At 43.7% G+C, this 27,954-nt stretch overlaps 1 protein-coding gene across 3 annotated transcripts; it reads right to left on the reverse strand.

Annotated features, from left to right (window-relative positions):
- Positions 1-292: 292 nt before the first annotated feature.
- igsf9b (immunoglobulin superfamily, member 9b) lies at positions 293-26,631 on the reverse strand. Of its 3 annotated transcripts, XM_076890740.1 has the most exons (23): positions 26,015-26,631; positions 20,902-20,956; positions 20,392-20,487; positions 17,892-18,098; positions 11,426-11,572; positions 10,394-10,545; positions 10,084-10,201; positions 9,665-9,806; positions 9,246-9,391; positions 8,995-9,137; positions 8,766-8,906; positions 8,554-8,670; positions 8,325-8,475; positions 8,114-8,225; positions 7,859-8,034; positions 7,522-7,760; positions 7,314-7,398; positions 7,053-7,223; positions 6,868-6,904; positions 3,217-6,633; positions 2,906-3,063; positions 1,934-2,145; positions 293-1,722 (listed from the first exon to the last, which is right to left on the reverse strand). In XM_076890740.1, the coding sequence occupies exons 3-22, from the start codon at positions 20,450-20,452 to the stop codon at positions 1,946-1,948; spliced, it is 6,120 nt and encodes a 2,039-aa protein (XP_076746855.1). In that variant the 5' UTR covers positions 20,453-20,487; positions 20,902-20,956; positions 26,015-26,631; the 3' UTR covers positions 293-1,722; positions 1,934-1,945. The 3 variants fall into 3 exon arrangements, with proteins under 3 accessions (XP_076746855.1, XP_004544293.2, XP_004544294.2); XM_004544236.4 differs by lacking the exon at positions 20,902-20,956; XM_004544237.4 differs by lacking the exons at positions 1,934-2,145; positions 20,902-20,956.
- Between the last annotated feature and the right edge of the window lie 1,323 nt (positions 26,632-27,954).

The following is a 27,954-nucleotide window of genomic DNA, read 5'->3' on the forward strand; positions in this document are numbered from 1 at the left end:
TCAATAAAATTGTTATTGCTATATAAATCTAAAATCTACTTAGATTATAATTATTTCTAATTTTTCTGTAAAAAAAAAAAAGAACTCGTAGTGTACCTACCTTCAACTACTTGTAGATAAATATAATTACATAATAATAATAATAAAGAAATTCCATTTAATTACAGGGGAATTAGACTCTTTAGAAGCCTTATTTTAGAGGGTTACCCCAAGCTTTAATGAGAGGGACTATTGTGTTAACAGTGATAGGTGTTAAGTGTTTAGAAAAGAAAATCAGTCAACACTCTTTCAGTCTGATGCATTCTGAATAAAACAATTTATTCATTACAAACATATAAAAATGACAAAAAACAGCCAGGTGGTAAGATATAAAAATTTCCAGTTTATACAGAGCTTCCAAAGCCATCGTCAGAAATGCATTTTCATCTGGGTTAGGAAAGTAAATATAGTACAAATCCCAAACTATAGCTACAAAGATATTCTTTAGATCTCTGTTTGTCAGGTGATGTACAAAAGCGTCTTCTGTTCGGTAAAAAAAAAAACCCAAAACAAACAAAAAAACGGGCACAAAATTCATAACAGACTTCAAATACAGAATCAGAAGTCGATGAAATATTCACAGTGCTGCCTTCACATCGAGGATGTGAATTGTAAACATCGTTGCATATCGTAAGTCGCTTCAATAAATATACACAAATACTCATTGTGTGAGGAGAAGGTGTTCGATCAGTGTGAATCCTCCGGTTTTTGTTTGAATACATCCCGCCACTCGAAACCTCTCCACTGTCATTCAGGGTGATGTGAATAAAATAAGGCAAAAATAAATTTCCCTGTGTATCTTATCAAGTCTTACAGTATCTGTTATTCATAAATCGCAGAGGTAAAGTCTGACTGACTCAGGTGGAGTAAAGAAGCGTTTTTCTTTGAAGGGGACTGTACACAATACAACATTCAATCATTCACAATAAACTATATATAAACATTTATACATTTTTAACAAATACAGGGGCAAGATTTTAGGTGAACTGATTAATAAGAGCTCAATGGGAGGATGTTACTGGGACAGATAATATGTGGGACACATAATTTTAGGCAACCAAAGGGCGAGTCATAGCAGGAAGTGAGCAAATTCTTGTAAAGGATCAGTAACACAAATTGCAGGAAGCCTTAGCATTATTTAAACTGCAAGTACTATTATTATTGTTTAAGTACTTAGTCTCATTAAGTGGGAGTGGGAAGAAACTGTTTTTAGTGCTGTTTGATTGGTATCACAGGTAACTCAAACTTCCCCCTTTTTTTTTTTTTTACTAAAGGAGCGTCTTAAACAGTCCAAATACGTAGCAGGCTGTTGCTTTTATAAAGCAGGTCTTTCTGAGCTGTGGACTGTAAAAAAAATTTTAAGCCTCCCTAAACTTTTCATTCCTTTGGGCCTGATTGTCAAGATTACAAAATAAAACCTCAAACACAGCTGCACGCACTTTGTAAGAAAAATAAATAATTCCTTTTCAGCTTCATTATGCAAAGCACAATGGAACAACAAGACAAGAAAAAGAATACGCAATCCAAAAACAACCGAAGAGTTGCTGTCTTACATTTGATGAGCAATGTCCATTTTAAAAGAGGATTCACATAACAAAGCTCCAGTGAGGTGTGACTGTGTGGTGACCACAGCGCTGTCGTTAATTCATTAAAACTGCTATTTGATATCTCCCTTAGAGGTACCTGTGAAAGACAAAAACACAGGAGTTTAGCATTACACGAACCTTGAAGGGCCAGGTTAAAGGAATTTAAATATAATCAGAACGTTTTAATCAAGCACAACTTCACTGCACATCAATGATATGAAAGCAGGCAAGAAGATGGTGCAAGCAAGGCGACCAGTGAGAGGTGGAGAAAGGAGGAAGAAGGCGAGAGGGCAGGCAGAATAACGGACCGAGTTAAGCTGCTAGAGCAGTGCTGAGCTGGAGTCAGAGTCTGAATCGTGGCCAGGGGTGACGCAGGGCTCACGGGAACAGATGGATTCCTGAGCACGCCTGTACTCTTCGTACTCCAGGCGGAGAGCGTTGAAACGTGCTTCACTTAGAGAGCGGCTGAACTGGCATCGAGGTGGATTGAAAACTGGCGGGCTGACTGAGGGAGACGGGCCTGGGGGGGTGGGTGAGGTGAGGCACAGGAAATGCATGGATGGGCATGTCATGGGACAAGCTCACAATAATCACAGCACGAGGGCACAGGATGAACACATGCAGCCATCACTGTAAGGCAGGATTCACATGGATATGCTGCTTCAGTGCTTGACGGTGGTTGTTTCCCAGCTGGCTCTTATAAACTTTGTTCTATTCACTTTTATTTAGATAGTGCCAATTCACAACAATAATCGCCTTAAGACGTTTTATATTGTAAGATAAAAACACTATAATAATAGAGAGAAACCCCAAAAATCTCATGACCCCTGTGAAAAACTACTTGGTGACAGTGGGAAAGAAAAACTCCCTTTTAACAGGAAGAAACCTCCACCTGGCTGAGTCATCTGCCACAAGTGGTTGCAGGTGAGGTTAATTATTCAATACAATGATGGAATTCTTCTTTTTGTTGACGATGAACTGCACAAACGGGCACATCGCTCTCTCAGGATATTTTCCTAACACGATTTCTGGAAAATCGGAATAAATGTGATGTGACGCCTGCACTGGCATTTCAAAAGCAAAGCAATGGATCCATAATTAGTTTGGCAACATGTGATGTCACCAGATTTAATGTAACTAGCAAATTAGTCGGGGTAATATCAAAGTGCATGAAAAGTGAGAGCACCGAAGCATGAAACACATCCGTGTGAATCCTGCCTAAGCATTTCACTCATAAGGAAACATGCAACATAAAGAAGAAAAGTAACAGAAATAGTCACCTTTGAACCGCTGATCCTGGAGGCCACCGGCTTGATCCCGACTGCCTCTCTGTAAACCTGTTTGTGACTGATCAAACTTTGTGGCCTCCAGGACCTCAGAGTCCACACAGGCATCAGCAGAGTCCCACTCATAACTCTCATCTACTGATGTGTTCCTTCTAGACACACAAAACAAGGTGGTAAGAATAAAAGCAATTACCAACAAGTAAAATGACAATATTAATGTTATTTTGGCAACAGAAAGAAAGAAGTCCTTCAGCCGTGAGGACGCTCCAGTTTGTTTTGCTTTTTCAGGTGTGACGGTGTTTCACCTTTTCGCTCTCCTCTCAGGCAAATCCATGTCAGCTCTGTGACGCTCATTTTCCTCTGTGGTTTCTGGGGAGCTGAGCAGCGTGGGAGTGATGGACAGGGACTGCCGGAAGAGTCCAGCACTCCCTCTACCACTGCTCTGACTGGCATAACTGGCCCTGCCCCCCTCCCTGATTTCTCTGCCTTCCCGGATCTCGGTCTCCCCTCCCCTCCCCATCATCCTGTCAGGATGCCTGTAGATCTCTCCCTCTCGTGGTGGGAAAGGGGCGTAGTAAGGTGAGGGCCAGCTAATGCCCCTGGGCAGGTAGGACCTCGGAGGACCTCTCCTTGAGTCCATGGGTTTCAGGCCATCCCCTCTGGATCCTGCCCAGTGCTGGTGCTGGTAGTGGGGGATGGGGATAGAGGAGGGCATGGGGACATATTTATGTTGGACAGACCTCAGAGCTTCAGGATAAGTGGGGGACCATCTGGAGGATTCTGGGAAAACGGTAGCTTGCCGTCGTGGATCGGAGGGTTCCATCAGTGGGGAGACTGAGGTTTGTCTGGGTAGATACGCAGCAGGCGTGAGGTAGGAAGGACTAGCTAAAGATCTTTGTGCGTGATGAGGCCTCTCTAAGCTGCCCATGCTGGGGCGCCTGAACGGGACATACTCCCTCCAGGAGGGGCCTGGCCTGGGGAGGGAAGGCGGTGTGCGACCCAAACTATAGGACTTCACCCTGACGTCTGGGTTTGGGAATTCATCCCAGTAGCATCTCTCAGAAATATAAGTCCTTGGGCTCTCAAAGTGCTCCCACCTCTGTGGGCCCAGGCTGATAGATTTCTTTAGAAAAGGACGAGGCTGTCCCATACCTGAAAGAGTCCTGCAGGGACCTATGCTTAAGGATTTCTTTAGAAATGGCACAGGGGCTTGATTTATACGCGATACAATGTTATTAGTCCTGCTGCCCTGAGAAGCTTGTCTTTGGGATTGCTCTGATAAAGACTCACTACTGTCTACAAAACTCTGCGAGTGTTTTGACACTATATCCGCCATGCCTTTAGCTGCACTGTACAAGGTGTGAGCTGACCTGGACCCAAGTCTGGATTCGGGCCTGTATGTGCTCTTATTTCCAACCTGAATCTTTGTTTTCTCATCATAGAGCTGCTTGCTAGTTTTTTCTGGGCCGGGTGAGAATGGTTTTGGGTCATCAGGAAATCTTACTCTAGCTTCCCCATGGCGGGAACGTCCATAATCTTGTTTTTTACTAGTGTCAAAGCTGGCCTCAGCAGCGCCTGCAGAATGAGTTTGTTTAAAGCAAACCGCTTCTCGGTTTGAGCCAGTTTCACGGTTTTCCTGAACATGAACCTCCCAGTTTTTAGGAACTACATCAGGTTTAGCCACCACTGATTTTTCTGGCTTTAGTTCTGAGTTTTCCCCTTTGCTGTCTGTGACTTCTTCCACAGGCTCATCCACACTCATTTCAATAAAACCAGGAAGGCTCAGATACTCGAGAATTGCACTTGTCTGGAGTGGGGACATTTTGGGAGATTGAGCTGTGGGCTTGGCCTTGAAAGAGTCTGACATTCTGGGGACAGAAAATTGAGACTGGTCGCTCTCGGCTTCTTCCACGAGAGTTAAGGATGATATGGGGCTAGGGCTGTCAGAGAAAAGGCATCTGTCGCTCCTCCGGGAGCGTGCTCGGATTCCTTCTTTCTCTAAGTCAGAGTAAAATCCTGGACTTCGTCGGTCATCCTGGACTGGAGTCTCTCTCCCTTTAGCCTTTGGCCCCACTTTGTGATGCTCATAAGGCAAAGTAGAGTAACTGGAGGTACTGGGATCCCTTGTGGATGTGTAGTCTGTGTCTGCAGGTCTCTCAGGCTGATTACAAGGTGAAGAAGCTGAACTTTCAGGCCTCTCACTCATTAATGAAGGACTTTTGGCAGCTGTCTCCCAGAGATGAGTGCCTCCATAAGCATACGAATGCCTTGACCTCCGTCCTGCAATATCTTCATGCTGTGTCTTTTCCATTATGTCCTGCTCATTGATGGACTTCATGTATATATCAGGATTTCCCTGAGGACTCAGTGACCGCGCTCGATCTGGTTCGTCGACACACATAGAAGGGGGTTCACTGGTAACATCAGGGGAGATTGTGGGGAGAGAGGTGTTCTGGGTGACCGGAGACCGTGATGAATCAACAGCAAGCGAGTCCTCGGTGGTTTCTCTACAGAGGCGAGGACGCCGTGGCCTGGGCGATGCGGTCTCCTGAGGAGTCTGTACAGGAATAAGGCTGGTCACAGATGTTACAGGGCTAATGTCCCACTGAATGCGAGACATGGGGAGCCGGTCCATGGGACTGCTTGTGTTGCCAAAGTAGCACGCTCTCCTATAGTCAGACACGCGACTTGTTTGACCCAAAGGCCTATGTTTCTGTCTGATACTAACATCTTGTGGTTTCCATACAGGTTCTTCTTCTGACTCAGGCTCATCCCTCTGAGGACTTTCTGTTTTATTAGTCTGATGTTCATCTCTCCCACGATTTCGACTTCTTTGCTCAGCTGTATAGCTCTTTAGCTCTCTCTCCATTTCTTCCCTCTCTTTTGCCAGCTGGACACACTTGTTAATGTTATCCCTCTCCAGCTCACTGTCAAGTTGTGAGACTAAGGTGCTGTTATTAGTCAACTGACTCTCCATAGGCTCATAGCTTGAAGGCTGCGGCCTGTCTGTGTCTCTATCCAGAAGCTTTGTCCTCCTTCCAAAGGAGGGCAGCAGGTCTTCTGTGTGTCCTGTCATGCGATACCTCCTCAGAGGATCACTGGATTTCTTCTCACTGTTGTCTGAATAAAAGCTGGCTCTTTCTAAAAGAGCCTCTGAGCTTTGCTCGTCATCAGAATAAAAGCAGCCATGACGGGAGAAGTTTCTGGCCATGGCCCGTACTCTTCCAGGGGAGGAAGGAGGCCTGCTCAGCTCCGGGACATCCACCGTGAGAGGAGAATCCTTCCTCTCATCTTTCTCTGAGCTTAAAATGCTCGACTTTGCAGAGTCCCTAAAGGATGTCCTGCTGCTTCCTGAGCCACTTGCCCCACCAGCTCCACCATTACTTTGTAGGACAGTCTTCTTTAAATGTTTTCTATTCGAGGGACTAGAACCCTCTGGCAGTGGCTGGACAATGAAGCGTCCATCCGGACCTCTGGAAATGGACTCCAGAGCACTTGGTGAGGGCGCCTGAGACCCCAGGTGACTCTCAAAGAGTGTGTAATGAGGTGGCGGAGAAGAATTGGACAAGAGTTGCTTCCGTTGGTCGTGGTATTCGCCGTGACTTCCCCTGTCAAACGAGGATCGATCAGACTGTGAGCAGGACGAGTTGGGAAAGAAAGGAAGTGGTGGACACAGCTTCAGCTTCAGGACACTGTCTGGACTGCGAGGGGGTGAGCGAACTCTGAGAAAGTCAGACAGGAAATAAATTGCTGTTAAAGTTGATTAAAGCTGAAGATTGTGCTCAGCTTCTTCCGTGGTAACAGAGAATAAAAATAGCTGCCTTTACCGTTTTATCACATGCACATAATAATCATATATCAATTAGAAAATAAGCTTTACAACAGCACCATAAATAAATATTACTGCATGTGGTCTATTTCAAATACAATATAAATAGGGGGATTCCTACACTTACTCTTGAGATGTGCTCTTCTGAAGTGCAGATGGCAGATCTGCCAAAATGTAAGGAAAGGAAAAAATATCAGACACCAGCACGGATGAAACTCTCAAATCATATAATTAACTTAAACTTGGGAAAAGTATACGTGCTCAAACTTTCAAATTTAAAACTTGTGTTTGTATGATTAAATCACACTTTACCTTGTCTTCTCTTCCTGCGCCGGCGCTGTCTCCTCTGACTCATGTAGCATGCTGTCACCAAAGACAGAACGATGGCCACAAACAGGAAGCACACTCCAGCTAACACACCAGCCAACAGCGGCTCAGGGATAACCTCCAAGAGACTTGGGCGCAGGGGGTAAACCTCCATCCCTGTAATCAGACCAGTCAGAGGCCACTAATTCCAGCAGTTATCAACTTGAGGGGTGTAATGCTTTTAGTAATTTGTACAAAGCCACATACCGATGGTGGATACATTGACAGACTCGCTGGGCTCACTGAGCACTTTATTGCAGCGAGACATAAGCCTCAGATCATAATTCGAGTCCTGAGAGAGACGGATCAGGATTTTTATTATAGACATAAACTAGCACTCATTTAAAGAGTGGCTTTTCATAAAAAATCAGTATAACTTTAATTTCATATAAAACAATTAAGTATAAGAACTTACCCTCAGCAGTCCCTGAACAAGCAGGTCACTCTGATTGGCGCTGATGTTGCTGGTGAGGATGACCCACTGCCCCTGATCCCTGCGGGCCTGCAGTACATAACCTGTCAGTGGAGAAAATGGAGCTTCGGGAGGAAACCATCGCAGCAGAACGCCTTGCTCGGTCCGGTTGGCTGACAGGAATATGGGAGGATCCAGAATTGGGAGAGTGGTGACAGCTGTAGGAGCTTCTGTTGGCACAGCTGGTAAGAAAGCAAAGTATAAGTTAATACTTATAAATACTCGTAGTAAAAAGTGTAAGAGGTAATCAAACCCAAAGCATAAGTTCAGTTGTACAAACCTTGAGTTCGCACAGTTATAATTTCGCTGAAAGGTCCAGAGCCGAGCTTATTCTGAGGTAGGACGCTGAACTGATAGCCAGTGGCGGCAAGTAGCCCAGTCACCAGCAGGTAGTTTTTAGATGTTGGCACTGGCAAAGACGCCCATTCATGTTTCCCCCTGGATGCCTGCTTGACCCTGGAAGAAAAACAAAACAGTCAAAAAAAAAAATGGATCTAACTATTGTGTGATATTTTATGTATTTTATGTCACTGACCAGACAGTGAATTTCTGGGTGAATCCACCATCAAAGCCTGGCACCCAGGACACGTTTGCCTGGTTCACCTCTGTGGTGACAAACACTGAGGACACAGCGTGAGGGCTGGTGCCTGAGGAGGAGAACGTCACTTTGAACTGCTGGCAGTACACTTGAATTCAGTGAATGCAGGAGTCACATATTTATTGCAGAGATGCGGTTGATCACTCACCCAGCACCATGACCACTGTGCCTGCACTGACAGTGGCTACACGATTAGTGGCCAGGCACTCCCAACCCCCGTGGTGATCTTTACTAACTGGCTGCAGCAGGAGGGAGCCGTTAGCCAACACAGTGTATGGGGAGCGAGGCGTAGGGCCAATCTGTGAGGGAGGACACAGATTAGTTAAAATAAGGAATTAATACGTACGCGTTGCTGCATCTGTGAGAATTTCCCGTACCTTGCTCCATGTCACGTTTGGAGCAGGGTCTCCACTGGCTTCACAGGGGATGATCAACTCCCGGCCCACCTCCTGGAAATACTCAGGTCGAGGAGGCACGCGGAACGATGGTGGGTCCTGGAGGACGGAAAGAGCCTTTTTACTTTTGCCCGTTAATTAGTGTGCATCATCTTCCTGATACTAAAGACTTGAGTTGAGAACAACAGCCTTACCTTTAAGATGACACGGGTGGGTTCAGACTGCCCCATGGTGCCATAGCTGTTATAAGGCGTACAGGTGTACATACCCACAGCATTGTCATTGGCTGTCGCTATAAATACTGAGCCCTCTGAGTTCACCATCCAACCTGGGTACTGGATAGGTACAAAGATTGATTCCAAACTCCCTTTGGTGAAAATCTCTACTCAGTGAAACATTTCAATTTCATGGCGCATGACTTACATTATCAGGATTTAAAACGTTCCCGTCTTTGGTCCAGTTGACGTACAGCACAGGGGGATCGGCTTGGACAGGACAGACAATGACCCCCTCCATGCCTACGGGCAAATATGTTTCCCGCAGCATTCGGCCTACACGCGCAGGATCTAAAATGACAGAAGAAAAATCACTCACAAAAAATTACTACAGTGCTCATTTCACAGGGAACGCTGGTAAGTGCAACCACAAAAATGCCAGCAGGATAAGAGACTAACGTTTAACTTTCAGATGGGCAGAGGCTGAGGGTGGGCTCAGTATCCCATTTGTTGGGATACAGGTGTAGTTTCCAGCATCTTCCGGGATGAGATTAGGGATAAGAAGTGTTCCATCCACCAAAACCTTCACTCGAGACTTAAGTGATCTGAAACCAAAAAGATAAACATTTGAAGAGGCGTTCAAAATAACTGACACAAAAACACTTTGCTGAAGCAACTAAAATATTATTAATTTTAAAAGGTTCTGCATTGAGACCCATCCATCCGTTTTCTTCTGCTTAACCAATTTAGGGTCACAGGGGGATGGCGCCTATCCAGCTGCCATAGGGCGAGAGGCGGGGAACACCGTAGACAGGTCGCCAATCTGTCCGAGGGCTGTTTTAAAAATATTAATGGATATTTTGAAATGATGGACTCACTCAATATGGTAAACATTCTGTCCTTGCTTCAACCATTCATATGTCAGGTTTGATGGGTAGGCATCAGCCTGACACTGCAGAACTGCATCCTGGGACATGTTGAGAGTGGTGTCCTCTGGGGAAATGAGGATGATTGGAGGGCCTGTACAAAGCACAAGACAGACGAGAATGACCAGAATTAATGGACAACTGATGATGGCGGGAGAACTTTTTTTTTAATTGTTAAATTGCTGCAATGCAAGGAAAAGACTGTAGGTGGCACTATACACTATTATATTTATCCATGGTTTAAGCAGCATGTTTAAGTGTTGTAAAAAAATATACATTGACAATTTCACTAAACATGATTTGTGCTGTTGCTTATCGTGAGGTAGGCAGAGATTACACCTGTCTACAATGACTTATAGTTAAACACTGACCTTTGACCTGCAGCTGCGTGTAGTGGGTGAGGTTCCCCTCTGAGTTGGACACGTGACATTTATAAACTCCAGAAATATTTCGTGTGACAGAGGCCAAAGACAAGCTACCATTGAGCACCTGAAAAGAGGCCAAGGTAAAGACGATCAAAGACAAAGATGGAACGGGAGAGGAAGACTATGAGGCAGAGATGAAGAGAACAACAAAGCAGGTTGCTTCAAAGAAAAATCAAAGCTGCAACTCCTGCAGAAAATGCTAATTATTAAGTATTTAATTAGAATACTGAAAATGCCATCTGTTAATCCCCCTCACTTTTATTTTCTCATGTTTCTCAATTAGGCTCTCGTCTTTATGCCAGACGACAGTTGGTCGAGGGTTGCCATGGGCTCCACAGCTGAGAGTCAGCGAGTCACCGAGCAGAACCTCCACAAAAGTTGGCGGTGTCTTAATAAACACGGGTGGAGCTGAAACAAAGACAGATCAAATAGACCACTTATTTTCATCCACATACTCATAAAGGACACATAAAGGAACTTTAAAATGGAGAACTACTCCAACAGCTAATCCAAAGGAACAGATATGATTTGCTGTGGTTTAGAAGTACCACCTGTGGCTCCTCTAAAACTACATTAGAACTCAGTGGTAAGTCATTTCAGGCTCTGACAAGTGTGTGGAGACAGGCATGGATATGAAGTGGCGACAAGGAGAGATTTTCATAAGTTACTGTGAATATATTTAGCTAGACACGTTGTAATTGTAGCACAATAACTAGTAAGCGCCCAACTGGCAGACAGAGGCACATATGTCTACACAACACTGCCATGCTGAAAAATATATGCAATCTCTGCATTAAAAATATCATCGCTGTCAGTGTCTAATACTCTAAACAGATTCCAATTTATGCACAATGCAACACTGTTGTGTTCCAAAAATAAGCCTTGACGTCGATCCTGATGTAGGCTTACAATCATATCTAATACTCACGTCACACTTTCATTTTAACTTCTAAGTGTTCCACAACATAACCAGTGCAGGTGAGAGAGCCGGAGATGTACGTGGGTTAAAAGCTTTTTGCATGTAAAACACAAACCAAGGATACAGTGCCATTCTAAAAGCCAGCCTTACTTCACAGCAGGCTAGGCACAGACAGACATGATGTGATTACTGGGTGCAAGGTATGTCACTTAGAACCTCTTCATACACTGGAATAACACTATTCAGCTTGCCAGGGCCTTCAGAGTCCAAGCCAGGCCCCATGCTGTAGCTGTTCTAAATAAGGACAGTGCCAGTGATGAGCAACGAAAGGAGCAGCTCTCGAGTCCCCAAAACCCTGCGGTGCTGCACCTGTGATGGAGAGGAAGGTCCATGTGCCATTTCGAAAGTCGTCGGTTTTGCTCTCCAGGAGCAGGATGCGGCATTCGAACCAGCCTTCGTCCTCCAGGGTCAGCCGTTCTATCAGCAGAGAGGCGCCCCGGGTCAGAGACACACGGCCTGTGAGAGGAGGGGTGAGGGGGACAGAGAAAGAGTCAGCACATACACGCAAGCAGACAGGCAGAGTCAGCATATGCAGGAAAGGGCTTATCATGCTCAGGACCCAGTGTCACAATGGGCACGATCAAAGTCACAGACACACCCACGAACAGTGCGAAGAGCAACTGTAGCTCGAATGTTTGCAGCGAGTAACAAAACCAATAATTAAGAAAATTTGCAGCTCAAGTGATGAGAAGTCAGTGGCCCTGAGACAGAGTTGAAAGACACTAATCACTACAGTGATGATTATAACGATGTGCAAGATGACAGATTTTGTCCTGTCATTTAGGGTTTGGTTGGTGAAGTGGAGAGCTAAGATGAGTATGCCAGGAATACTTGAATGCAGTTTAAGCTTAAAGGAGAAACCCACCGCAGTGTGTGATAAAAATAAGCCGTTTTTTGTTAGGCGGGGGCAATGGACAGTAGTAAACAATGTAAGGGCCTGGCAGATGCACGCTCTGAACTCGTGTGTGAACGCCATTAAAAGGCAGATGGATCCACGCACAAGCACGCACACACATTTTCCTGTCACACACAGCCCCTGCTCTGCTCCCTCTCCTCTTCTCTGTACTTCTTACAACTCCTTGTCAGGCTTTGAAACTTGATCTGCTGGTTGCCTGGTGACTGCAGCCTGGTTTCAGGGTACACCCCCTCCTTTTATTCAGTCTCTCAATGAACTCTTTTCTTGCCCTTCAATCACAGAGTTTTAAAAGACAGGAGGATGCGTGCAGGAAGGAAACACACACGTTGCTCATACCAGGCCCTGCCAAAGCAGTTTGAAAGTAAACAGTGACCCATCAGTGTCCAGCGTCCTGTAATTCTTGCTTGCTCCTAACACGTTGCTTAGATAAAGTGTCATAATCAATCATCTCTGCAAAGTAATAATAGTAAAGCATTGCAAAAAAAAAAGAAAAGTAGCAGCCAGCATAGATATCATCTTCTCCAGCTCAACAGGACAGAATCGTTGAATGCCCTGCAACCCTGAAGCAACAATATCGCAAGAAATACAATATCGTCACTATTCACACCAGCTCTCTCCAGACAGCAGCGTCTGGAGAGAGCCTGGCAGCTATGAAAGTCATTTAACTCTGTATATGGCCTAAAGACTGGGTGAAACACACACTGAGAGTAAAGACAGGCAACAATGGCTAACAATTAACCCTGCATTCCTGACTGGGGCAGTTGCTGTGCTAAATAGCTAGGTTTAATGATTGATTGACCTCCCGGAAGACAGGCAAGTGTTACTTAGAGGCTCCATAAAATGAATACCTCTGATTTCAGCTCAGCATCTTTCAAACAACTGGGCAGGGCTAGATGATAACAGCTACAGGATAACTTTGGGTATTTTTTCTCCTATCCTGATCCTTAGGATCCTCTCCCGAGCTTCTTGTTTCCTTTTCCACTTTTTCTAATTAGACCTGCAATTAATCAGCAACTGCAGGACAAGAGAAGGCGCAGCATCATCCTCTTTTTGACTTCCACCTTATGGGATACTTAAAAAAATCCATCTGATTTGGTGCTATAACGTGTCCGTCTGCCCCGGGCACTGATCTTGCAGAAACACGTGGGTGTGTACACATGTTGATTTTCAAAATCTGAGTGCCCTGCCCCCTGAGTCTACACAGGGAAATTTGGGTTTCACTGCTGAACACTTAACCCTTTCCCGTAGCCTCCCTCTTATCCGTCACCACAAAGACATGGAAGCCCCCCCCCCCATTCTCTCAGGTTACCATAGAGACTAGACCAAGAAAAGCACGGGCTGTAGGTTTAGATTTGAATTCAGTTGCTGCAGAAACACGCCACGGCCAAACACGGGTCGATCATGCGAGCGGAGGGAGGGGGGATTGTACTGTCACAGATTTGAGAAATTACAATTGGAAGGGGGCGGGGGATCTTGTGTCACATCCAAGAGCAGAAGGAAGAGTGAGAGAAATGAATGAGAAGCACAAAAAGAGGCCGAGCACACACGGAGGCTGCGTGACAAATGTTGCTTTATTTAAATATGAATGTTGCATCTTCGGACGTGAACTGAAATCTCAGATGGCACTCGGCAGGTGCTCTACCCTAAGGATGTTCACTGAAAGGCTGATTTTCTCTCTCAGACACAATGCACATATTCTGCAACAGCTGAATACAAAACCTGGGAAAATTATAAACCACACCAGTGAAAAACACTTCCTGTTATTAAATCCAGAGGAACTGAGCAAGAGGTTACAGAGAGGTTAGTCGAATTTGGTTCATCAATAATCCACAGGCAACCAATGAGAGGTTGACCTTCCTGACCTCTGTGCTCCAACAGACGCCATTCATCACTCTCCCTGGTCCTACATCAGCGCAATGTCCGCGAGTCCTCGAGAGACAAACATGATTAGGCTCTATGGCACTCAGGGAGAGGATTGCTGAAACCATAACTGCTCCTCCATCTCATCTCAACCCTCCTCCTCCTCTTCCTCTTCCTCCTCACTGTTTTTGCTCCAGCAGCAATCGCATGACAGCTACAGTCTATCTTAAAATGAGCACTTGTTTCCAACAGGTTGAGCTGCTCTGCAGTGCAGCCAATGGGAAGAAAATGGAAACGCTAATCCAGCAGCGCTGTTTGAAGCTCCGAAACGCACCCTGCTCATATTAGCCTGTCAGGTTCTCGCCTAGTGGGTGGCAGGTTAGGCGCAACTGTTCTTTTATAGCCATGCCACTGGCCGGTAGCTGGCTTCACCTCACTGATCTGATCTCCTGTTTAGATTAATGCATCTTTTTCTGCAAGTGAAACCTCTGCAGTGCAACACATCATATTTCACACTTACATTTATGATGCACAGCACTTTCTTTGCCTATTGTTGTGACTACCGTAGCCTCGGCACAAGGTTTTAATTGTTCCGGCAGAATGAACCAACATGTGATTTTTAGCCTTTTGAGTTCCCACTGGAAGTTACTGACAAAGTAATGCATGGAGTACTGTGAATTTTATGCCAGACAATAGCGAGTGAGGAAGAAAGATTATTCTGTTTGGAGAAGCACCAGCGCTGCTTTTCTTTGTCTACTCGTATGTGCATAAGAGAGCCGGGCAGAAGTGCATTGTGGGACGTGTTTTGATTTGAATACAATCATAAGTCTGAGACCGACCCCCTGCCTCTGACAGCTCACCCCTCCCGTTCCCCCAAATTTCTCTCTTCAATCCTCCTGTCCCCCTAATCAGTTAAACCCTCTTATGAATAGCTCTTTGTCGTGAGATAGATTACAGTTAACTCTGTCCCTCTTGTTCTGCCCAACTCTGGCCGAGCGAGCACACACGGCTCACGTGCTGAATTTCACTACAATGGGAACTCAACTTATCACAGGCATTAGCTCTTACACATGATCGCAAAGAAAAAGTATTAGTTTTAATATTAAAATCTCTGAAATTAAAATCCGTAGGTCGGTGCTGTGAGATGTATTTGGGCTGTTTTCCAGTGCAGAAGTTGATCTTGAGCTGTTTTCGGTTCAGGAAGAGATAACGCTGATGTTAATAATTGCCAGTTGTTAAATTTTAAAGTTGTTCAGTTAGACATGCCATAATTTGTGAATATCAAACTTGTTGTAGGCAAAGTTGCAGGTAGAAAACCAGATTTTGCTGAAGTTTTTCCTTATAGTGAGCATTGGTTACTTGAGCTATTCCCCTACAAGTCTTTATGGAAGCTGTTTGAAGCCCTTGGACTGTATCTCACAGATTTAATATGTGCCTAGCTGCCTAACCTAAGGTATGAGGTAACAGGGCCTCTGTGGTGGCCTGCTGCTCTAAGCTCGTGAACATGAAATCCCCAAGTTGCAGCTATGTATTCTTCTTCTATTGTGCCATTGTTTGCTGTTCATCACGCTGGTCTAGTTATAGCAGAAAAACTGGTTGAAGATCATGGAGCCCTCAGTTTCACATTTCAGTGATCTATTTTCTGCTTTTGGAGTTCTCAAACAGAGCGTTGTTTGCTAAAGCTCAGTGAGTTAATATGAAATTCCATATAAGTTTATCAGGGGAAAGACTGTCTGTGCATACTCGGGTATAAAAACTTGTCTCGTGTGTGTGTGTGACAAATGCAGGCTTTAACTTCTCCACTGTTCGAGGTCACACTGAGAGTGTGATGGAGGCCTGCTGAGATCTCGGGGTTTGCCTATTATCCTTCTAACCTCAGGTCAGAGTCCCCCCCCACGCTCACAATCGCCACTCATTTACTTCAGCACACAGGACGTATTTGATCTAGACTTGCAACGGTAAACCATCCTGACACCGCAAGACTCCAACATATTGTCTCAACAAATATAACAGCAGCGTGTCAGTCAGAGTTTATTTGGCTGTTTGCTCTTTGTTCTGAGCTGACTAATGTTCAGATCTCCATGGCATGCTGTGTGTGAAACAGAGAGGCAGAGGAGTGAGCGGCACGAACTGGATATTCTCTCGAGAGGACACGAGAGATGGTCTCTGAGACCTGGACAGGCTGGTGTCTAGTTGGGACACTCCTCAAATGCAGAGTGCAATCTTAGAGACACCTGATATCATTATCAAAAAGATGGTGGTTTAATGAGATGAAAAAGGAAATGGAGATACAACTTGCCCAGATTAAAATTGTTAATAGCCTCAGTGAGCTTGACACAAAGCAGCAGACAAAGGGCAGACAGCCCATTGGTAGTGCTTTTTCTTCACTAAATACTTATTTAGTATTACAAATTCAAGTCTGATACCTTACTTAGCTCTAATGGAAGTGGCCATTATGCTGCAAATACTGAACAACAATGTAATTCTTTCCCCATAATTCATTATCTTGATCTCTTAACCGTTTCTTGATCTTAATCCTTAAAATTAAATCATCCTCATTCTCCTGTTCCTGTCCTCAAACAAGCCAAGACAAAGACCAGGAAATGGTGGCCGACTTCACCGTCTTGTGGTTAAAGCTGAAATCCCACAACATTTTTAATTTGAGAGTAGAATACATTAGACCCACAACACTGACACGCTTCACATGCTGCCATCTGCCTTCAGTGGGAGGGGAGGTATGAGGATCTAATGCAGACTGGGGAAAAGCCCGCACCAGACAAGTACACGCAACGGGTGAATTTGCCAGAAACACGGAGACACCCCCTAAACATTCTTGAACTCTGAACTACGTCTCTGCTGCATTCTTTACTTCATTATGGCTGCATGTGTATCAGATGGCTGCTCCTAAACAATAATATGGTTAACGGCCTACAAGACCGCTAAACATATTTAGTCCAATTGCATGTTTTGGGGGTTGGGGGGTGGGAGCATGATTTGTGCTTCGACCGCTGTAAATGTTCAGTGGGGTTCTAGAGTCGTCCAAAGCTGAAAACATGTTTCTAAATCAGCAGCTTGATTCTCTGAGCACCTCCTGTATGTCCTCACATAACAAATCCAGCGAGGTTCTCTGTACATTTCTGTGACCTAGTTGGGACTGCATGGGATTTGGGGTGTCCTACTAGTCCTGTTGGCTTTGGCAAAGCAATGGGAGGTTGTGATACCCCTTTTTTGTCTTTTGTCCCCTGGTAGACAATGACAGGATTATAGGGCTCCAGCAAGAAAACTCCCATTATTCCGATTGCTTCATCCATCCTCCTTCCAGCACAACAATCTCCCCTTACTGGGTCACCTCTCAGCATACTAATAAAACACTGTCATCAGACCACCAAGCCCCCACCTACACTCCTAATCCCCTTGTGAGCAGCGTTACTGGTACCCCCCTTGTTATTGCTCAGCTGCCCCACCCCCCCACCCTTTACTGCCTCCACTAAAACACATCCATTCTCATCCTTCCCCTTTCCTCTGCAGTATAACTGCACTCTGGAAACACACAGACTGAACACCAGCTGTAATTACAGGGACCGTGCTCTGGACGGATTATCTTTTTAGGGTATTGTTTGATCCAAACTTCCCCTCCCCAGTAGTTCAAAAATACCACTGTAACCTCCTTATGTCTATCTTTGCCCACACAAGACAAATGAGCTAAGGAAGTTTTATCCCCTCCCCTCACAAAAAAAGTCTTCTGAAACACGACCTGAGCAATCTGTCCGCTGATCAGAGACTTTTACGTTGTTGGCTTTTTCTCTATTTCCTACTTGCTTTTAAAGCTCACTTATGGGAGTGGAACCACAAAAAGCAGGCGAAGAAAGATTTACACGACGTGAGGTCTTCAAGGGAATCTACCTCTACTTCAGGGGGTTGCGCTGTCAACCAAGTAATAAGTCTTTCATCAGTTTCCTGAAAGGAGTGCATGACTGAGCAGATCCGAATAAAGCTTACCCTTGTAGTTGGGATGAACACGAGGAGCATACACTCCAAATTTGATGAGGACAGGAACGCTGTAACCAAGGCGCACCCACTCCACCACATGTAGTGGAAAGAGGCTTGGGGTGGTGGCTTCACTGGATGTAGGAGCAAGGCTACAGCTTAACTCTGCGGAGCTCCCCTCTCGGGCACGAACCAACGATGCTGCACCTTGAGACACACCTGTAAAGACAACAGCATATCAGCGGGATAAAGCACTCGTTTCCCTGCAGACATTTTCTGACAGTGCAAAGTCCATAAAACAGCGCACATCTGAGTAAACACATAAATCATGCAGCTCAAGGCCTGTTGAAGTGAGTAATGGCTACCAAAGTAGCTAAATTAACATTCCTTGAAATCTTCTGGTCATTGGTTTCTGTGAAAATTGTTTGCTATGATAAGAAGTTGAGGGGAACTTGAGGGACGAGAAGACAAGAGTTTGTGACCACACAGGCAGCGAGAGGCCCTGACAGAGAAAACCTGGTGGAAAGAGTCATAACAGTGTCATGAATGCTCTTCTGAAGTGGACATTGCATATGACTTTCCCAGACTGTTAAAAGCCGGGCCATCTGAGGGCATGTAAAACATCCATGTGCCATTTGGTGACAAGATCGTATTGCTGCAAAGCCTGCAAACACAAAGCAATCCCATTAGTGACACCTGGAGCAGTCTCTCCTGTCTCTATCCCATCTCCCTTTGCTGCCATGTGCTCATGTGGGTGTGTGAGCGACTGGGTGCCAGTGTTTGCTCTGCTACTCATCTGGCCTGGTGATTACTTTAATCTCAGAGGGTGGGGGTTGGTGGCGATACTCTGATGCAGGGCAGCAGGACGCTCTGTGGCCGCTCCAGTCGACCTCCCACTACCCCCTGGGGTCCACACATGGTCTATGGGCCAGCACAATCAATCCCACCACCATCACTCCCCCTTGCAAACACAAGCACGCACACACAGAAGCATGCTGAGGGTTGGGGGGTAGCATAAATCCAGGATTGATCTAAATCCACACCCAGAGATATTATTTAAGTTGGATTTTGTCCCCATTCTCTCTCGTCCACTCATGTCTGAGCTGTAACCCCTCCTCTTCACTCTCTCTAGCACAAGGGAATTGGATCAGTGCCATAGTCATCATGGTGTCATTCAAACTGCGTGCAGAAACAAAACAGGAGCATATGCCAGCTGCTTTGCAAAGCATCCGAGCTTTGTTAGTGCAGGTAAAAGATTTGGCAACAACTTTGGTGAAAATATGTAAACAAACTGCAAAATGGAGCAAAACAACTGGTTGGCTTAATCCCCTTTCAGACAAGCACTCCTTTCCATTAATCTGCTGGCATATGAATGTATCAGCTTTATGTTTGAGTGTGCACCCTGGTCGCTTCCCATATAAGCCACAGCAGCAATCTCACAAGATCAGACTGAGTAACATTTAAGTATCACTTTCAGCATCAAGATTATGCCTTTGCATATCGCTTCTGTCCATTACTCAGCTCGCAAAAAAAGTGTTTGGTAAATGGTCTACACTTCAATAAATACATTCAATAAATACATACAAGCTCTCTCTCTGAGCCTGAGAGCAAAGGGCAGTGATAGCTACTACTTGCTGTAGTATTGTGAACCACACACAGACATGCACTCCTCTTACTACAAGACAAAAGTGTGGCAACACTTCACTTCAGTACCTCGTGTGCAACAAGCCCTGTACGTGCACATGCCAAGACTCAATCCATCAGTGTTGTGGGTGGGTCTGAATGAAGAAGTTAACATAAAGTGGCCTATTTTTTAACAAAGGAGGCAGTATTGACTGAAAATGTATTATCAAACTAAGCTTCACATTAGCAAATGTTAGGAAAAGTTACATTTGTTCCAAGACAGGACACAACTGTCCAAAGCAATGTGCAGCATATGCATATTTAAACATCTTATGATCACCTCTCCAATCTCATTTTCTCTGACAACCAGCTGTTATTTCCATTGCCCTGCCACAGAGTAAATATTCAAACATTTTACCACTTTCAACAAATTAAAATTGAAGCTGAAATTTAAAGTTGAAGGTAAAAGTGTTATTAAGAGTGTCGTGAAAGAGATTTCAGTCGCTAAAGATTGGCGATAAGGAGCAAAACGGTGAAGCACGATGAAGAAGCGTGATCCAATAAAGAAGACTGTTATCACTGTTAATCTGTACAGTAATACTACATAAGCCCTATGTGGACATGTTAAATAATGTTTCAATGTCATTGTTGCATAATCGGGCCTCATATTTTGGAATCAGTTTTATCACGTTAGCAGAAAAAAGATCTACAATTGTTTGCTTTTCCTGTGTGTGTGCTCAATTCATGACACGACAGTTCAGGTGTATTGGGGGGTTATTCTAAGAAATCCAAAGGCAAAAAATCTCTGAAAGCTCAACAAGGAGAAATAAAATACACAAATGCACTGTTAATATATGCAATGGCTCAGTATTTGCATTGGCATACTTACTTAGCAGACAAATGGCTACAGCAGTGGTGACAGCCTGAAGCCACTGTCTCTCCAGTCCCATGGCCGTCCGTCACACTCCTTCACACATCTCCCAACCTGAAAAGGAAGACCACACATACCGATTACTCCTCATCAGAATACTGCTGTACTGTTCACAGATCCCCCCGCTGCACAAGTACATCCCTCACATCCCCCCTCAGATAAATGTAATCCCCCCACCCCTCGAGTTAACATCAACTCATTAGCCAACAACTGCACTGCATTCCAGATGCTTCTTGGTTTATAAATAACCATATTCTTTCAAAACACATCGTCCTGGGGAAAATTGTACGTGTGCGCTGTGGTTGGATTAAGGTAAATAAGCTACTTCAACAAGTGCTACAAATAGACAGGGCAATTGCTTGGAGTCTGAATCTTGTAGATGTTTTATTGCACAGGCCAAAGTGTGTGTATGTGTGTGTTTATGTGTGGCCACAGAGAAGGACTTTACAAGACTCTAGGTGTACGTACAGATTAACCTGGTCCTTGTGATTGGTCCAGCTCATCCAGAAGGTCTCGTCAAATGCTAAATAGGCCAACAGCAATTGACAGGTTAGACGAGCAATATTGAAAGGTGCACCGCCCAGCTCCAGATGTTATATTGTTAACACTGTTTCATTTTCACAAGCCTCACAGACCGGACTTTTTCACGACTTGCCGACCTCCTTCCCAGTGAACAAAGAGAACAGCTGGAGCGAACCACAAGGCCCTCTACTTCAAATTGGATTGCAGGCACAAGTTTAAGTTGCTGACCTTCAAACATAACGGAAGCCTTCGCACACTTCCCTTAAGTCATTCAGTACTCCTAATACCAGCTTATTACTTTAAGTTCATTTAGGTAATATAAGGCGGAGAGTATTTTTAGAAAGCAGCGAGGTGTTGGATATTGGCCGCTGCTACAACCAGAGATTCACTGCAGAAACACAGGGCGTCTGACTCATTTGACTGAGACCTTTAGTCTCTTGGCGGCACATGAGCAAACAAACAGCCCAGAATAGAACAGCACAAAGATGCTTTTATCTCCTCGCACTTGACCAACACCAACAACGTTTCTGCTGAGCCGGGGGAGAGATGCGGTATTAGTAATAACTTTTATGCTGCACCTTTCTAAAGCAAACAGAGAGGCAAGAATGTGGTTGCACAAGCAAAGAAGAGGAGGGTGGTCAGGGGCAAGTCTGGGAAATAGTCATTAGTTTTTGGATGACAAAATAATTTCAGTGCACTAAAAATAAGGGCGGATTACTCTGACTGTGGGAATAATGCTGGTCAGTAGGGGTGACGGATAAACAGCACTCTTACAATGGATTAAAGAAATAAAGACACTGATTTTGTTCTTTTTGTGTCACTTCTGACAGCCAACAAATGTGGGAAGTGTTTGTGCACCACTCGACTGTCTTATCTACCAGCTCCACAGTTACTTTGACAAAATAAAAAACTAATAAATACGTCCTAACTTGCATGTGCTCCTAGACCGGGATATAGGACTTTCATGTGGAAACAACCACATACAGGGGAAGCCTGTGGGGCAGATGGGTGGGGGCTTTGTCTGCAGGTGCAGGAGGACACCAGATTATTTCCTCAGGCAGTGGAGCAGAGGAAGGCCATTTAATTGGCATGTGAACAGAGAGGGCTTCAAAGGGAGCCCAGATGTTAAAATGAGTACACTTAAACTGAAACAAGCCACTAAACATTTAACCACAGGAACTTTTTCTATTTATCTCATTGGACTAAGCCAATTACTACCTTTAAGCAACCATGATTCACGTATATAACTAACGTGTGAAGAAAACAGCTCCTGTTCTACAGTAAAAGCACAGACATTAGTATACTTGCATGTAAAACGTCTTACACGCTAACTCATCATGAGAGTAGTGACCTCTCGGGGGATGAAAAGCCAGCTTGACTAAAGAAAAATACAACCTTTGTGTGTTTAGAAAAAGAAAACAGAGAAGACAAAACAAGAATAAAAATAAAAAAACCAAGCTTCAGCATAAGACTGTCGGCTCTGTAACGTGTATGCGTGTATGCTGGATTTCACTGACACAGATTGCTTTGGATCTAGTCATGACTTAGCCTTCTGGACAGGCCATTTGTAACACCCAGTCTAATCCCGCCCTGCTGCTTTGAGTGTTAATAGTGTAATTGAATTAGAGATCAAATTCGTGAGGCAAATCAAGGACAGTCTGTCATCTAGCTGTTCAGTGATCAATCACTGGTAAGCCAAGTCACACAAGTCTGCCGTCTGGGATTCTATAATTTCTTCTGGTGGAGAAAAAGTAGGCGCGTGATGCTTTGACAAACCCAGGTAACCTGGGGTTTATTTAAGGGGTTTTGCTCAAGGTCTTTCTGATCTCCACTAACTTTCAAAATTTTGCAAAACCTGTAGTAACAACTACAGCGCCGGTACTTGACTCAAAAAGTAAAATCAAAGACCCTCACACCCTCCAAATTCATATTTAATAATATAAGAAGCATTAAAAGGGTGCCATTTCTCACGGATGAACGAACATGTCTGAAATCTGACATGACATCAACAGTAAATGCAAGCTGATGTCAACCTGTCAACTGTAACAGCTGGTGGGCGTGAGCTCTTCCAATGGCTGTCATCTGTGTCACACTATTATGTTATTCAGACATGAGCTGAATAATGCACAAAAAGAAAGGTGCACTTTTAAACATGCAGGAGTAACCATGAGTAATGAAGTGATCTTTTCAGCTGTCTTTTTTCGGCCTATAAATGACGAGTAAATTATCATATTCTCTGATGTTTTCTGTGACGCTCGTGTTAAAACTTGTCACAAAAAGTGAACTCCTGACCTAATGGGTGTGAGAGCGTTATCCACCGGTACCTAAGCAGATCCATCAGTGATGCCAGTGACAGATACAGGCCTGATAAGCAGCAGCATTACTCTCTTAGTAATCCTTGTTAATCCTGACAGGTCGTGGCATCAGCACAAACCAGCCTGTAGCAGGAACTACAAGTGTTGCTCAAGGAGAAACTTTAACAGGTACGCACAAGACTCTGATACAGATGTAAAAATAACACGCAGCCATCCAGAACAAAGATGTGAACCATCATTAACGCAGGAATGGGTTTGAAAAATCAGTAATCCAAAGCAGACTGGTTGGACAAGCACGCACGGCGTAGCGATCGATTCATGGATTTTGTCCCTGGCACTGTAACCAAGCTCAGAAATGGTATTGACATTAACTTTAACTAAAGGAAATGAGCTTAGCACACATTGGGCACGAGAGTAGAGTCCTGTGCTCTCGGGGAAAGCCTAGTTTATATGGATTAACATAGCAATCGTTAGTAACCTAACACCTAGCACAACAACACTGATAACTGAACCAGGGTTTTTCCTGCACAGGGAGCTTTTTGTTGTTTTTATCCACAAGTTTTATCCAAATCCAAAGGAAACCCCCACTCCCAACACTGTAATATTTTTTTTCACTACTTTGTTTAAATAAGGGTTTCCTTTGCTAAACAAGGACATCTGTGTTTATCAAACGCTGGAAAATACCAAGAAAATTCTTAGATTTCTGTCAAATAAGGTAACACAAGCTCATTCGTGCTTACATGCTTACTCTTCTCCCAAAGGTCCGTTCCGAGCCAGGAAAAACTTTGCTTGCCGTGGTTGAACGTTTTCAGTCGCACATCAAAACAGTATTACCTTTACTCTGCACTTTATCAGCAGCCAAATACTGCTGCAGATTACTGCTTCATGCATGAGTGGTTTAATTTCATGTTTTGTTTTATCCTAGGATAATACTCACTCAGACATCCCAGGGGAACGGTAAGTGCTGAGTAAAGCAAGGCATCTAACATCACTCTTGTAAGTCTCCCTGCCCCCCAACAAACTTTCAGGACCAGGTCAGTCCCATAAAGTTTCTTTCAAAACAAGACAGTGAAAGAAACCAATGGTCTAAAAGCAAAGGTCACAAACTCTGGGGTCCAGCCATGAAGCACACGCCTAACTTGGAGATCAATGAGACTCAAAGGACGTCCACAGAACTGGCCTTTTTCAGTATGTTAATGGCATGCTGCTCATTTCTCTGCTTAGAGGAAAAGCTGTCAAAATTGAGATCTATTACATGCAACAGCATCCAAATATGAAACACTGCAAAGCTTGAAATAGTTTATTAGACCCTCTCTTTAATCTTTATGCTTTACTACATGTACTTTCCTGTATATCCCTCAGTACTGTCACAGGCTTAAATTCACCATGGAGGAGCAGACGCTCCATCTTACACACAATAACAGAATCATTTTCAGTAACCACTTTCGACTCATGAATAATTTGCTCCTCGGTGCAATCAATTTCCTGCAGCCTGACAATCTGCCTACAGGGGACAGTTTGCCACATAGTGTTTTGAACAATGCAATATTCCAGTAAAATGTCAAGGCTTGCTGAATTATGGGGGGATATCCGTGTGTAAAATGACACCCGGGCTGGGATCTGACACACACAGACTTTGTTAAGCTGAGACTGCTGAACATAGACTTTAAGGATTCTAGCAGTAAAATGCAAAACTGCTTTTAGTGCTCCCTCAGTGTAAATAATGCAAAAGCAATTTAAAAACAAAACAAAAAAAACCTCGCTGTTGCAAACACTAGTGCATGTGAAAATAGCAGAGTAGTGTAGAGTAGTGTGCTTTTTGGGGGGAAATAGCACATATATTTCTTTCCAATTTGAAAGCAAGCATAATCTTTAAAGTGATTTTCTAACAGAGGGGACTACAAGGCATCAGTAGTGATCTGTACCCCTATGCACCTCCCTTTTTACCAATCAGCAAGCACAACAAAAACAAAGGAAGGGAAACAACAAAGCACACACTGTATATTATGTATAAAGCACAGGGCTGCTGCACTCTTTAGCACAAAACGACGAGGTTCTTTAGACAGAACTACTAGGTTCTGTCCCATAACATGCATCACCCTGATAAACTAGTCCAAAAATAAAACGGCAAACACCAAGCCATAAGCCACTGTACTGCTGCACCCTACAGTAAATTTTGATGCACAGCCCTTTATGTCAACACCCATCTTGCTATATGAAACAAAACAGGTACACCTTTTGTTTGACTCAGAAGAGCCGATGCCACCTAAGACGAGGGGGCCTAAATAAAGAACAAACCAAAAAAACGTATTTTGACTGGAACAGTGCTGATTTAAGGGTCATTACAACGTGTGAAACCTATTCATAATGCTTTAACATGAAGGAAACACTCATTCGGGGATTACAAGTGCTGCATGTGCTACCCAAAACATAAACAAATCCTGCACAAAGATGACTCTGTGCACAGTGTTATCGCAAAAGTATTTTTTAACTGGAAACTAGGCATTAACCATGGCAAAATTACTAGTTTAAAATTTTTTTTACAATAATCATAACAAAAGGAACCAAATGGAGTACTTTAAACACCAACCAAAAGGCTCCTGTTATATGGCCTTAAGACGACAGAAATCTCACAGATATTCTTATTCAAGCTGTGCTGATTTAGTACAAAGAAACTTCTACAGGATGTTTGGTGTTGACTAGCCTGCGGAGGATGTTTTAGCTCTGCCCGCCCAGCTCCTTACCTTTGCTTGAGGCACTTTTCACTTGAAGCAGCAAGTGCAGTGTTTCAGTCCATTGATGCTCTTCTTTTAGACTCCTACTACAGACCCAGTTTATCCGTCTATTCCTTTCTCTTCAGAGAGATCAAACACCACAAACGCACACACACATACACGACTTAAAAGAAAAATAAGAAGGTGCTGGGAGAAGAAGGCAGGTGGTCACATTTTTTTTCCCTCTTTCAGTCCGAGCGTGGATCAAAAGAAAGTCTTGTTATTCCTCGACATCCATGGTGCTCAGACTTTCTAAAAAAAACTCTTCGCAGCTTCAATAAAATCCATTAACCCATGCCACCCTCATGACTCCGACATCAGTCCATTTAAAGTCCATTTAAACACTCCAAGCACTGGCTTTCTTTTTCTTTTTAAATGTGCGCAATCTTCTCAGTCCAAACTCCCTCAAAGTGCCTTTAATCGTGCGGGAGAGTTTATAACAGAGTTCAGAAAGAAGTTGAAAGGCTCTCGGTCGATTTGGAGCACATTGATCCTCAAACAGGTGCAAGATCCATCAGAAAGAGAGCATACTACACGTTTAGTTTGAGCCCTGCTGTTGATACTCTCCCCGCGGTGGCCCTCCTCCCGTTATTATCGTTCCCTCCTCCTCCCACCACAGCGACGTTTGAACGGCTGTCAACTCACACAGAGCACAACGATGAAGCTTCCTGGTAGAACTTTCAAATTAAATCTTTTACGTTTTAATTTTTTTTTAATTGATAACGAAAAAAAACAATCAGAACAGGAATTTAAAGATAAAAGATGTCAACTTGCTAATGTCACTGTGTAAATGCCAAAATGCTTAAGTCCATTGAGTTTCTTTCTTTTCAGCATCCAAGCACTACTGTGCATGTGTTTCCCTGTCACACTCAGCGTCTGTAAAACAGTATTTTATACTGTTTATGTTTACACTTATAACAAATCTAGCATTTAACAAGCCAGCTCAATGAATGCGTGAAAAACATTGAACATGATTCATAAGGTATTAGCAGTTTTGACCTACTATTCACAGCTACAATCAATTACAAATCTATAAATAACAACAACAACAATAATGCCAGCACTAAACAGTTCCTACAAAGGCATACCGGATCAAGTAATAATAGAAGTGTTTAACTCCAGTTTAGGAGGCTATCGCTTAACGTATCTTTAATTTTGAAGGTGAAATAATACACTTCCGTCACTTTACTGCCTGTGTCTGTGTTAGTTTATGAAATTGGTCCTTTAGCGCCCCAGACAAAAGCGCCTTTCCGTGGGAAAAACGGGTGATGGTCTTAACAAAAGGCAAACGCAAACCTTAAAGACACATTTTAGTCGGCTGTTAAATCACTTAACATTAAAAAAACATGCTGCGAGGAAGTAGCTCCAACTATCTGCAAAACTAACCTAAACGGACATGTTTGTAACAATATTCACCATTTCATGTTCGGGATTAGCTGTGATTTCTTTATAATACAAGCACACTAACCTAACCTTTTTAGTAAGATCACCTAAAATTTATCAGTGTTACACATAATTTATAGCCATCTTATAATAGCTTGTTACAAGCCTGCTGACTTTTTTTTTTTTTTTACCAGAAAGAAATTTCTTAACAGTGGGATTTAAAAAAAAAGCTGCAATCGTTTGATAATCTGAATGCCAGTAAAAACTATGTTTTAGAAATCGATAAACATACATTTCTTTTTTAAAAATGCTAATTTAACCTCCAATAAAGAACACGAATTAGCTTTCCGCTAAACGTCATAGTAGCAAGAACCAGTTATTATTTTCACCATAAATCTCACATTAATTTTCCTAAAAGGCAACACACTAAAAAAAACCCCTCAAAACTACAGTGTGTAAAATAAAATAAAAGGTGTATTAGCAGGGAACAAGATCTGTATCTACAGTTAAACCAACTTAGCATTAGC

The sequence above is a fragment of the Maylandia zebra genome, linkage group LG12 (genome assembly GCF_041146795.1).
Source record: "Maylandia zebra isolate NMK-2024a linkage group LG12, Mzebra_GT3a, whole genome shotgun sequence".
NCBI lineage: Eukaryota > Metazoa > Chordata > Actinopteri > Cichliformes > Cichlidae > Maylandia > Maylandia zebra.